The sequence below is a fragment of the Saimiri boliviensis genome, chromosome 9 (assembly GCF_048565385.1).
Source record: "Saimiri boliviensis isolate mSaiBol1 chromosome 9, mSaiBol1.pri, whole genome shotgun sequence".
In the NCBI taxonomy this organism is placed as follows: Eukaryota; Metazoa; Chordata; class Mammalia; order Primates; family Cebidae; genus Saimiri; species Saimiri boliviensis.
In genome coordinates this window covers 65598598-65612102 of record NC_133457.1, presented here as the reverse complement: position 1 = coordinate 65612102, position 13505 = coordinate 65598598, and the positions used below count along the sequence as shown (strand labels likewise).

Genomic DNA, 13505 nt, shown 5'->3' with positions numbered 1-13505 from the left:
GGATTTTCTGAACGGCAAATGAGCATTGGCTTTAGTCTAAAGTTACCAGCTGCACAAACCCCTAACAAGAGACTTGAACTGCCTTCTGCTGCTCTTAAGCCAGGCGTTAGCATCTTCTCTATGAAAGCCCTAGACGGTTTCCTCTTCCAAAAGAAGGCTGCTTTGTCTACACTGAAAATCTCGGTTAGTGTTGCCACTTCATCAATTAACTTAGCTCAACCTGGATGAATTGCTACAGCGTCTACACCAGCACTTGCTGCCTCACCTTGCACTTGTATGATAACTTCTTAAACCTCATGAACCCACCTCAAAAGTTTGAAAAGCTTCAAACTTTTCTGCAGCTTCCTCACTTCACTCAACCTTCAGACAGTGGAAAGTACGGCCTTGCTCTGGATTACGCTTTGGCTTTAGGGAATTTGTGGCTGGTCTGATCTGCTATCCAGACCACTCAAACTTCCTCCCTATCAGTAAGAACGCTGCTGCACTTTCTCAGTTTTGTTCTGTCACACAGGCTAGAGTGCAGTGGCACAATCACAGCTCACTGCAGCCTCGCAATGTAGTATCTGAAAGCAAAATAAAACGAAGTGCAATAAAATGAGGTATGCCTGTACTTCGATAATTATTAATTCATTCTATTTTAGAAACAAACATCTGATTTAGACCAAGAAATAGGTGGCAAGGGTAGAGGGTGTTGGACAACTGGCGGGCAGCAAGTGGGCGTGGACCCCTGGGATGACATAGAATGAGAGCAGTAGCAGAATAAAGGAGACAGGATGGGGACAGAAACACCTTTTACATATTCTCAGCTGTGCCTCTCTATGCTTGCTCTATAATTTTGTATAAAATGAATATATTCCTAAACAGTACATTATTTTAGATTTTTTAAAATTTCAACAAATCATGTTACAGCCAGGTGCAGGGGCTCACACCCATAATCCCAGTACTTTGGGAGGCTGAGGCAGCCAGATCACTTCAGGCCAGGAGCTCAAGACTAGCCTGGCCAACATGGCAAAACCATGTCTCTACTAAAAATACAAAAATTAGCTGGGCGTGATGGCACTCACCTGTAATCCCAGCTAATCAGGAGACTGAGGCGAGAATCACTTGAACACAGGAGGAAGAGGTTGCAGTGAGCCAAGATCACGCCACTGCACTCCTGTCTGGGTGACAGCAAGACTCCATCTCAAAAAAAATATACTACTACTATTACAGTGTAAGGTTTTGTTGTTTTTTTTTTTTAAGATTGGGTTTGGGGAGTTTGCTTTTTGCTTTCTTCTGTTTTTGATGATCACTGTATACAATATCTGGTAGCATCAAACTCCCAACCTTGTTCTTCCAAATTGGGTTAGCTACTGTGCCCTCTGCCTCTCTATACACACGCCCCTCTGGAATTTTGATATTCTTTTTAATTTACAAATTCATTTGATAAAGATCGAAATCTTGGTGAGACTAATCTTTCCTACCATGAATATAGTGCATCCTTCCATCAGTCAGGCCTCCCTCAATGCCTATAATGGGTATCGGATATTTTACAGATGCCAAACATATTTTGAAAATCCCTTCCCTATTTTTAGACTTCTCCATATTAGGACTGTCTTTCCAGGCAGAATCCAAAAACTGTATTTCCCAGAATCCCCTGCAACTTGGACATACATATATAACCAACTCCCACTGAGCACGTACACCCTAGCTGAAAACAGAGATCCTAACAAAGTGATTGCAGGAACATTTTTGCTATAGAATGTGAAACGACCTTCCTGGTGGTCAGTCTCTCTCTTCATTGGGGGTGGCAGTCCAGTAGCAGGCACCAGCAGATGCTGGGTTTCCACTGGAACCACTTGGTTCTGTGGTCATTTTTCCTGGCCTCTGCCTATGTGGCATCCCAGCTTAGTTCCTCTTAAGACATTTTGTAAGCTAATTAATAGGTGGATTAATCTAAGGTGGATTCTGCAGTCTGCTACTGATCACTGACAGAGAATTAGGAACCAGAAGTGGGTTACTGAGTGCGACAGAACCTTAAAACAGTGCCACTGCTTACTGGAAGTGCCTGAGAATACGGTGGTAAAGTCAGGTATTGGAAGCTGAAAAGCAGATGGGCGAGACGATGTGGCCAAAGCTCTTCTGGACTCAAGTTGGCTCCATATGTTCTCATTCTGGCACGGGGCTGAAGGCGCAGCCACCTTCTGGAGCTTGCTGTTCTCCCGCAGAGGGCAGAAACATAACCATCAGCCGAGCATAACTGAGAAGGATGTTTTGGAAGTTACACAGACAGGAAGTAGCTGGGCTCGGTGGCTCACACCTGTAATCCCAGCACTTTGGGAGGAAGACGTGTGTGGATCACCTCAGGTCGGGAGTTCGAAACTACCCTGACCAACATGGAGAACCCCATCTCTACTAAAAACTACAAAAATTAGCTGTGTGTGGTGGCACGTGCCTGTAATCCCAGCTACTTAGGAGGCTGAGGCAGGTGAATCACTTGAACCAGGAGGTTGGCGGTGGCAGTGAGCCGAGATTGCATCATTGCACCCAGCCTAGGCATTGAGTGCAAAATTCCATCTCAAAAACAGACAGAGAGGAACTGTAAAGTAGTGGCCTAGGAAAGCAGAGGAGTAAAGTGGATTCCAAAAATGTCGTATGACCATCGGGAAACTATAAGGGCCTCCATGTAATGACTGGTCATGAATTTAAAGTGGCAGTGCAGCAGGTAGTATGCTTCCTCCTGATCGTTTTTGGTAGCACAGGTCCAGGAACAGAGAAGGCAAAGAATTGCGTTTAGTCTGAGATGAGGTTTTGCCAAGCGAGCATGACAAAGCAAGAGACCGCAGGGTGTTAAGGGAGACTACAAAGGAATTATTTTAAGAACTCACTATGGAGTTTAAGCTGGGTAAAAAAGGAGGCATGGGCATTTTCTGTTCAAAGCATCTCTCACAAAGTATGGTCCACACTAACGATCTGGTCTTTACAGACATACACAGATATCCAAAATCAGAATTTCCGCAAGACAGAAAACTCTTCCTTTTACAAGCACACCATGTAATTCAGGCACATGGTAATCTTTAAAAACCAAGATTGTAAAGGTTTTGCTATTAATTGCTATAGAGAAACATCTAGATAGCAACAGCAGCACAAAAGAAAAAAAGGTATGGCTCCTTCCATCCATGCTTAGGGCTTAACGTTTACACTAATGCCAACAAAATGCACAATTCAAGTTCTTTTTCCAGTAACTATGTCACACAGTCCTTTGAACAGTTGTAAAGGATCCTTATCAAGGCCAAACCCAAGAGCAGCCCCGAATTCCAGGTCAGAAACTACCACATAAGTCCAGCCAGTAACCCGCTACACAGCTCCCTTCACTTCTAAAATCCATTTCGGAGGCTGATTCAGATTCCCCTTGAGTTGGCTTTACACCATTACTTTTATTTCTTTAGTAGTTCATCAAATTCATATTTACAATTCATAAATATGAAATGTAGAAGCCAGTGCTTGCCAATAAAAAAAAACAAAATGCTCATCATGAAAAATCACAACAGATGCAACGAAGATAGATGCATTTGTGTATATTTACTTAGGAAATAAAGGTTAAAAGAAACCTCTGGCTATCAAGAGCAAAACTAAAGAAAAAAAAAAACCCTCATGTTTAAAGACAAGATTGCTATCACTCTTTTTTCACTGTTTACTTCACATTATCGTTTGCATAGGTGTCTGAGATCCTCGAAGGTCTGTGCCAAGGGCAGCATAACTTCAGCTGTATCAACACCCCATCCAGCCACGGGCCCACTAAACAATCTCCATTAATCTCTACGGTCCACTGCTGGAAGCTTATTCCACTTCTGTTAGTAGCCACAGGTCTTGTATGCCCCTCCTGTTTCTCCCAGGTTGCTTATCTCTAATCAGAGTGGCTGAATACAGGGATAGCCTCTCTTCCAAACTTCCTTAACACTGCTGTTCAAGCCTAAAAGGGACCAACGCAAAAGTTAAGTGTTTCCATTTTCCACCCAGAAGAGATTACATAAACACGGTCTTCAACTGTATATAGATTATAATGGAGTTCACGTTGAAACAACTTTAACATTTGTAAGGTGAGGTAAAAAATACAAATGGAATTCAAATTAGGTTGTAGACTGGGCTCAGTGACTCATTCCTGTAATCCCGACAATTTGGGAGGCCAAGGCAGGCAGATCACTTGAGTTCAGGAGTTTGAGACCAGCCTGGTCAACACAGTGAAACCCCCTGTCTTCCAAAAATACAAAAATGAGCCAGGCATGGTGATGCATGCCTGCAATCCCAGCTACTCGGGAGTCTGAGGCAGGAGACTCACTTGAACCCAGGAGGTCAAGGTTGCAGTGAGCCAAGATCCCACCACCACACTCCAGCCTGGGAGACAGAGCGAGAGCCTGTCTCAAAAACAAAATAAAATTAGGATGGAGATTTGCTAGGCTAAGAGCCATAAGGCTGCCAAGGTAAAGCTCATAAGGAGTGAGAAGAAGGGGTGAGAACAACTGGGGGGGGTTTCACAGTGGGAGTGAGACCCGGGAAGACACGTACTATCTGGGCAGATGAAGAAGGTATTCCAGATGTAGGCAGCAGCATGAACAAATTCCCAGAGGGAGGAAGGAGCACAGCATGTGGGAAGGTCAGCGAAGGCACAGCCACGGCTGGAGCAGCGTGGGAGCCCTGGAGAAGAGCAGGAGGTAAGGCCGAAGAGGGGCACTGGGGCCCGACCAGGGATGGCCTGAGAACCTTGACCGGCTTCTTCTCTGCAATTTCTCTGCAATTTCTCAGGTGCAATTTCTGATGCTGAACAAAACTCCTATACAATTTTAAGGCTTTCCCACACACCTTACATTCATAAGGCTTCTCCCCAGTGTGCACTCTCTGATGCTGAATGAAGCCTTTTTTCTGAGTGAAGGCTTTGCCACACTCCTTACATTGGTAAGGTTTCTCCCCAGTATGAATTCTCTGATGGACAATAAAAAGTGACCTGCAAACAAAATCTTTCCAGCATTCCTTACATTTATAGAGTTTCTCCCCCGTGTGTAATCTCTGATGCTGAAGGTACGCCCCTCTCCTCCTGAAGGCCTTTCCACACTCTTTACATTCATAGGGTTTCTCTCCAGTGTGGATCCTCTGATGCTGAGTCAAGACTCTGCTGGAACTCAAACCTTTGCCGCACTCCTTACATTCAAAGCGCCTTTCTCCAATGTGGTTTTTCTCATGTTCAATACAGACGTAGATGGACTTGAAAGGTTTGCCACATTCCTTACACTTAAAGGGCTTTTCCCCAGTATGACTCATCTGATGCCGAATAAGCTTTGAGTTGTATCGGAAGATTTTCCCACACTCTTTACATTCATAGAACTTCATTCCACCTCGAAGTATCAGATTTGGATTTAGACTGAAAGTCTGCTTCATGGCTTTACTTTTAAAATCAAAGTGCTGAGAAACGTTCCTGAGAAGTCCTCCCACTGGCATTCTGTGCAACTCTGTTTCTTCAGAGGCTTCCTGCTTTATAACTGGCCCTTCATTTTTGATGCAGGACTCATCACCTGACCAAAGAAACCACAAGTGTCCCTAGTTACAAAACTGGAAGAAAAGTAGAATCCAGTGGTCCTAATTGTCTCCTGTAGAAGGCAACTGTTACAGATATCCATGTGACATGGTTACACACAAGCATCTTTAAAGGAGGATGAGACAGACAAAGAAAAAGAACAGCATGCCAGCTGTGGTGGCTCACACCTGCAACGCCAGCACTCTGGGAGGCTGAGGCTGGCAGGTGAGCTCAGGAGTTCAAGACCAGCCTGGGCAACGTGGTGAAACACTGTCTCTACAAAAAATACAAAACGTAGCCGAGCGTGGTGGCGCACACCTGTGGTCCTAACTACTTGGGAGGCTGAGGCGGGAGGATCACTTGGGCCCAGGAGGCAGAGGTTGCAGTGAGTGCACATCATGCCACCTCACTCCAGCCTGGGCAGTAGAGCCAGATCCTGTCTCAAAAAAAAACCCCAGAAAAATAATGACATACAATTGGAGAGGTAAAGACACAAAACAGAACAGGAAAGACAGCCAGGAAGTGCTCCCAATGAGAAAGGCTGGAAAATGAACTAAGGTAAGTGAAATGGGAAGGAGAATCAAGAATGGGAAGGAAAGAAGGCATGAGGGAGAAAAAAAAGAGAAGAGAGTAAGAAAGAACAGCAAGAAATGGGAACATGAGGGACAGAAACCCAGAAGAGGAAAAAGGAATGAGGGACTGGGGAGAACAGAGAAGCAGCTCCAGCACTACAAGAGGCCTTGTAGAGAAACACAAACCAGGAAAAAATCGATCCCAATCCCCTACCTGTAACCCAGGAAATCACATCAGATTCTAAACGATGTTCTAATTAGCCTAGATTTATATATCCCACACAATATTCTGAGATACAAGACGATTACTGCTGGGCACAGTGGCTCACGCCTGTAATCCCAACACTTTGGGAGGCCGAGGCGGGCAAATCACCTGAGGTCGGGAGTTCAAGACCAGCCTGAGCCACATGGTGAAACCCCATCTATACTAAAAATACAAAAAAAATTAGTTGGGCATGGTGGTGCATGCCTGTAACCCCAGCTACTTGGGAGGCTGAGACACGAGAATCGCTTGAATCCGGAGGCAGAGGTTGTGGTGAGCCAAAATCACGACATTGCTCTCCAGCCTGGGTGACAAAAGGGAAACTCCATCTCAAAAAAAAAAAAAAGATGATGACTTTCAGAAAGTCAGCTGTAACAGAAGTTGGATCAGAACAGTAAGCCACTGTGGTACCAGTGCTAAAGGAACCACTGAATACAAAAGCATGTATGTGTGACAAGGCTTGAAAACTCTCCTCTGGAAAGAAAGGAGACAGAAGTAACCAAAACCTTCCAGGGCTGGTTAGCCATCTCAGGGATATTTTAGGTGGTGTGTGCAGATTCGTGTGTGTGTGTGTGTGTGTGTGTGTGTGTAGCAGGTTATGATGGGTGAATATCCCTAGCCCTTTCGTGTGTCTGCGTGCGTGCATGTGTGTGTTTAGAGGGCTATGATGGAAGAATATTCCTAGCCCTTTCCATGTGTGTGCGTGCGTGCGTATGTGCGTGTGTCTGTGTGTGTAGGGGGCTATGATGGAAGAATATTCCTAGCCCTTTGTGTGTGTTCGTGTGTGTGTGTGTGTGTGTGGGGGGGGTTATGAGAATATTCCTAGCCCTTTTCTGTGTGTGTGTGTGTGTGCACGTGTGTAGGGGGCTACGATGGGAGAATATTCCTAGCCCTTGACGTGTGTGCATGTGTGCGTGTGTGTGTGTAGGGGGTTATGATGGGAGAATATTCCTAGCCCTTTCATGTGTGTGTGTGTGTATGCGCGCATGCGTGGGGGTTATGACGGGAGAATATTCCTAGCCCTTTCCTGTGTGTGTGTGTGTGTGTGTGTGTGTGTGTGTGTGTGCGGGCGCGCGCGCGTGTGCGGGTTATAATGGGAGAATATTCCTAGCCCTTTCATCTGTGTGTGTGTGTGTGTGCGCGCGCACGCGTGCATGCGTGCAGATTATGATGGGAGAATATTCCTAGCCCTTTACTGTGTGTGTGCGTGTGTGTGTGTGTGTGTGTGTGTAGGGGGCTATGATGGGAGATTATTCCTAGCCCTTGACGTGTGGATGCGAGTGTGTGTGTGTGTGTGTGTGTGTGTGTGTGTGTATGTGTGTGTGTGTGTATGTGTGTAGGGGGTTATGATGGGAGAATATTTCTAGCCCTTTCCTCTATAGTCCCACCTATGGTAAATATAACGTAGATAACAAAGATTACAGCAAATGAAACTCTTAAGTGATTTAGATACTAAAAAGGCAAATTAGGCCGGGTGCGGTGGCTCAAGCCTGTAATCCCAGCACTTTGGGAGGCCGAGGCGAGTGGATCATGAGGTCAAGAGATTGAGACCATCCTGAAACCCCGTCTCTACTAAAAATACAAAAAATTAGTTGGGCATGGTGGCGCGTGCCTGTAATCCCAGCTACTCAGGAGGCTGAGGCAGGAGAATTGCCTGAACCGAGGAGGTGGAGGTTGCGGTGAGCCGAGATTGCGCCATTGCACTCCAGCGGGGGTAACAAGAGCGAAACTCCGTCTCACAAAAAAAAAATAAAAATAAAAAAATGAAAAGGCAAATTAAAGCCAGTCTTTTAGGGCTGAAGGCCGAAAGTAAAATTCACAGCTATAGCACAAATAAATCAGTTGGGCCCCCAAAATCATATTTTCTTTAAAGCTGCCTGAAACCCCACTTCTTTGCAATGAAAAGTGGCATACAAATAGAACTTTTCCATTGCTAAGTAAGAAAGAGTGGTTTAGTAGCTACGGGGTCAGTTTTTCTGCCTGGGAGGACAGCCACATGAATGTGCAGATGACATGAGGCCATGGACTCCTACAGGTGGTCTTTCGAAGCTCAGGGTCAGAACTCAGCGTCAGGTCAGAGTGCAGTGAGCATCAACTTGTAAATGACTGGGAGCCCTGTTCCCGGAGGCAGACAGAACGCTTCTCCTGGTAAAGCAGGGAGGCAAAGCAAGAAACTGCAGCCCTGGATTCTCACACTCACCCTGACTGATGCCGCTCGGAATCTCGGCATCCCAGGGATCCGGTCCCCATGGTGCTTCCCCGTTCTCCAGGTGGGAGATCAGAGCAGGTTTGGGGAATGGAAACGCGACTTCAGGAAGAAAAAGAGAAAGACAAATTGAGGGGAGACATCTAGAGCTGCTCCTGGGATCTCTCTCAGCCCACCCTCCGTCAGGTCACCTGGGAGAGAAATGGACCACCACAGACCAAGTGAGAGTTCCACAGGGAGGTCCAGACTGTGCTCCACAATTAAGCCGAGGAGGTACGATTCTCCTCCGAAAGAAGCTGCAAGCTGGCCCTGACTCAAGAAGGGAAACTCTGTCAGGAACTAGGTATGTGCTGCTCCCTGGGGAGACTCTTCCACAAACGGAAGTTCAACATCGCCAGAAAATGGGATGGATGAAGGAACAAAGGGCTTACCTAGGGTGCCAGACAGAATGCTTTCCCGACCAGGTGCAGTGGCTCACGCCTGTAATCCCAGCACTTTCGGAGGCCAAGGCAGGCGGATCACCTGAGGTTGGGGTTCGAGACCAGCCTGACCAACATGGAGAAAGCGCATCTCTATTAAAAATATAAAAAATTACCCAGGCGTGGTGGCAGAGGCCTGTAATCCCAGCTTCACGTGAGGCTGAGGCAGGAAAATCGCCCGAAACCCCTGAGAAGGAGGTTGCAGTGAGCCGACATCATGCCATTCATTGTACTCCAGCCTGGGAAACAAGAGCGAAACTCCACCTTAAAAAAAAAAAAAAAAAAAGAACACGTTCCCTCAGGGCCCAGAACCACACTGTTCCCTGGAGTATAAGGAAGTCTAGTGTTCAAAACCAAAAAGAAACCAGGCACAGTGGCACATGCCTATAGTCCCAGCTATGTGGGGGGACAAAGCAGGAGAACTGCTTGAGCCCCAGGAGTTTGAGGCCACAGTGAGCCATGGCTGTGCCACTGCCATCCAGCCAAGGTGACAGAGTGAGACTTGTCTCAAAAAAAAAAAAAAGAGGCAAGAATTTCCCTACCCAGTATTTCTGGAGGCTGGTGATTGCAAAACTCTCCTCTGAAGTCATCAAACCCTGGGGCTACCAGAATCCCCAAAATATCTAAGAAAGATAGCAAACTGTTACAGCCGGCCACAGAGGGAGGCCTTACCCAGGGAAGCCACATTGGCATAATTCTCCAGCATCACCTCCCTGTACAGAGCCCTCTGCGCAGGGTCGAGGCTGGCCCATTGGTTCTGGGTGAAGTACACAGCCACGTCCTCAAAGGCCACTGACTCCTGAAACCACAGGTTTCTGCTCAGTCTCTGTGTGAGAAGCAGAAGGGAGAAGGGAGCAGCCTGAGCTTCAGGGAAGAGATAAACCTGCCTGAGTCCACATTGAACTCAGCCCACGGAGCGGCCCCAGAGGTGCAGCCTCTCAAGCAAGAGCAGCCGGCACACAGACAGGGCGAGCCCTCAGCCGGCAGTTCCACTTGCACATGGGGAGCCCCAGCGCTCTCCTATCTGCTCAGCTCTGGAGCCCCTAACTGCTACTGCTTCTTATAGCCTGGCATCCAGGTGCTTTCTCCCTGGCATCTGCATCATCTCCCAGGTTCCTGGCTTCACAGATCTGTCCCCTGGCACCTCCTACCCTCATGTACTCCATACTCCTGTGTCCTTATTTTCTATACCCCAATCACTACCAACAGCTGCGACTCACCCTGTGATATGGTTTGGCTGTGTCCCCACCCACACCTCATCTAGAATTCCCACGTGTTGTGGGAGGCACCTGGTGGGAGGTCATTGGATCATGGGGGCAAGTTTTTCCCGTGCTGTTTTCATGATAGTGAATAAGTCTCAGGAGATCTCGTGGTTTTAAAAAGAGTTCCCCTGCACGAGCTCTTTCGTTTTTCCCTTGCTGCAACCATGTGAGAAGGGCCTGTGGCCTCCCGGCATGAATCTGAGGCCTCCCCAGCCATGTGAAACCATAAGTACAATTAAACCACTTTCTTCCCACTCTCCGGGTATGTCTTTATCAGCAGCATGAAAATGGACTCATGCACCCTGTATCCACGCATCCAAAGCGCACACGCACGGCCCCGTCTGCTCCCTGCACCTGGCATCTCTGAATCCACCCTGTATACACACATCCGAGGTGCACACGTACAGACTCATCTGCTTCCTGCACTTGCTTTCTGCCTATCAGAAAGCTGGCTCTCTTGAAAGAAACCTTTAGTCATCCTGTTTTGACCCTCTTCTCTGAATCATCAGTCTTCAAAGATAGGCTGGCAGTGCCAAGTTCCTGGGCACAGACCTGTCCCCCAATTTTCTGAGCTCCGGCCCATCTACAACGACTGTCTCTTCACTAGGCGTTCCTCTCTCTGACTCCCTCCCCTGGGCCACCTCTATCTTCCCAAGAATGAAGACAACTATACTTGTCGATTAGCCCTATGCACGAGGCTTTCGGGTTGGTTATTTTATTTTATTTTTTTGAGATGGAGTCTTGCTCTGTCACCCAGGCAGCCTGGAGTGCAGTAGTACAATCTTAGCTCACTACAAGCAAGGCCTTCCAAGTTCAAGCTGGGATAACAGGCACACACCACCATGCCAGGCTCATTTTTGTCTTTTTAGTAGAGATGGGGTTTCACCATGTTGGCCAGGCTGGTCTCGATTTCCTGACCTCAGGTGATCCACTTGAAAGTGGATCCCAAAGTCCTGGGATTACAGGCCTTGAGCCACTGCACCCAGCCTTTCTCTGCTTCTAGAGTCAGCATAGGGCACACTACGGAGACCAGGCTCTCAGCTTGGAGGCGGTTTCATGAGCTGTATGCCTTCTCATCTTGATGCTCCCACTGATGACTCCACCTCCCAGGAGAGTCTCATTACCCCGTGCAGTCAGATTTGTTCTTTGCAGACGCTGAAAATGAAAATACCTATCACAGGGGCACAGCCAAGCTCCTAACTCTTGCATGTCACATTCTATATTCTGACTCCTCACGGCCCTGAAGCAGCCTATGCACTGGCGTGGGCACAGGGCAAAGAGAGAAGGGAACATGTCGCTAACTAGTCTTGAAGGAAGGAGGGAAGCACTGTGCATCAAGGATCAATTCTGGCAACTCAGACTGCTCACAGCAGCTCTACTGGCTCTATACGCAGGTCCTTATGAGAGGAGGCTTTTCAAACAAGAGCAGTTACAGAACTCAGCTCTAAAGGAGAAACTGAAAGGAAAAAATAAACAAATTTAGACATGCCTCAAAGGGAGAGCCAGCCTTTAATCTGGGCAATGATGAGGTCCAAAGGGCCCCCAATATAATGTAAGCCAAAAATCCAGACAGCAGGCTGGATCGTGCTGTCCTGTGTATAATGACTGCTTTGTCATGGTGTTAAGGGCTTCTGAGGACAGGAACCACAGGCGCACAGGGAACACCAAACTTCACCTCCACTTAGAGCAAGTCAAGCCTCACCCCTGACATCTCCAGAGCTTCTCATAACTTTCCTCTCCCAGCCCACATCCATCAGCTCTTCTTCCATAAATTGTCTGTCTCTCCTGCCGTCTACTATCCTCAAGTTTCATGAGCCCTAGAAAGTGCCTAATATCAAAGAAAAAACCTTGTTTGAAGGCAGCCAGGTTTGGGATATCTTTTTGTTCCTCCTGTGGTTGGTCCTGATGTACCTCGCCTTGTTTTCTTTTTCTCCACAGTGTTATTCATCACGTCACATGATGTGGTTTACTATCTATCTTCCCCAACCAGGGTGCAACTCCGTGAGGCAAGAACTGTTTGCTCATGATTGGTTTAGCACACAGTACAGTGCCTGATATGTACTAGATGCTTAAGATACATTTCCTTAGTGAACTGATTTCAAAAATGGTTTAACCATAAATATAATTTTTTTAACTTATGAAGAGAGTAAGAAACCAACAGCAAACACCACCTAAAGAGTAAAATGCCAGAGCAAATCCATTAAAGTTGATAGTTGACAATTTGCCACAAGGTGAGGTTCTGCTTTTAAAAAAGATGGGAAAAGGAGCATAAATATAGGAAGGAAATGAACATAAATATCTTTGCTTGCAGATGAAATAACTACCTGCCTAAAGATATCTAAGAACCATGAAAATAAACTCAAAACATTTACAGAGCTGATAAAACAATTCACTAAGTTATCTAGATATAGAGTAAGTAAACCAGAATTATTAGCTTTCCTAAGTACCATCATAAACAACTGGAAAATACACTGAAAGGAACTATGATGCCTTTCACACAAAAAATTGCTAACAATGGACCAAAGAGAAATCGGTGAGAAAATGATGGAAGAACACTAAATGTTCACTAAGATACATTTAAAAAGAACTGAATAAATGGGAACATAAAGTGCTTCTGGATGGGAAGACTCAAACTTGTAACAAAGTCAGTTATCTCCAAATTTACCCGTGAATTCAATAAAATCCACTCTCCTACCAAAAATATCCATGAAATGTGTGCAGAAGTGGGAGATCATTTAAAGTCATCTAAAAAAGCGTGTGTGAAAAACTAGCTAACAATGTTTCGGGGGAAAAAAATTGAAAGAAAAAAATGAGGGCAAATTAGGTTGTATTTTAAAAGGATAAAAGATTAAGAAAATAGAAGACACGCTAAAGTCTGGGAGAAAGTATTTGCAGGAGACATATCTGATAAAGCAATATTATCTGAAATATACGAAGAACTCTTTATGAACAAGCCGAATAAAAAACAGGCAAAAGACCTCTACAGACACCTCAACAAAGCAAATATACAGATAGCAAATAGGCATATGAAACGATGCTCCAGATTATACGTCCCTAGGGAATAAAAACAATGAGACACCACTACACACCTATTAGAAAGGCCAAAACCCAAAACACTGGCCAGGATGTGAAACAAACAGGAACTCGCATTCGTTGCTGGTAGGAATGAATGAATG

At 46.1% G+C, this 13505-nt stretch overlaps 1 protein-coding gene across 3 annotated transcripts in view; it reads right to left on the bottom strand.

Moving 5' to 3' along the window:
* Window positions 1-3385: 3385 nt before the first annotated feature.
* The window catches only part of LOC101033600 (zinc finger protein 621), a 22274-nt gene continuing 12154 nt past the window's right edge, over window positions 3386-13505 (bottom strand). For 2 of the 3 annotated variants that reach the window (XM_074406069.1, XM_039461783.2), the window contains exons 3-5: window positions 9740-9893; window positions 8583-8690; window positions 3386-5546 (exon numbers count right to left, since the gene is read on the bottom strand). In XM_074406069.1, coding sequence (XP_074262170.1) covers window positions 4468-5546; window positions 8583-8690; window positions 9740-9893 — 1341 coding nt within the window. In that variant the 3' untranslated portion in view covers window positions 3386-4467. The remainder of the gene's footprint in view (window positions 5547-8582; window positions 8691-9739; window positions 9894-13505) is intronic. The other variant, XM_039461784.2, reaches the window with a different exon arrangement.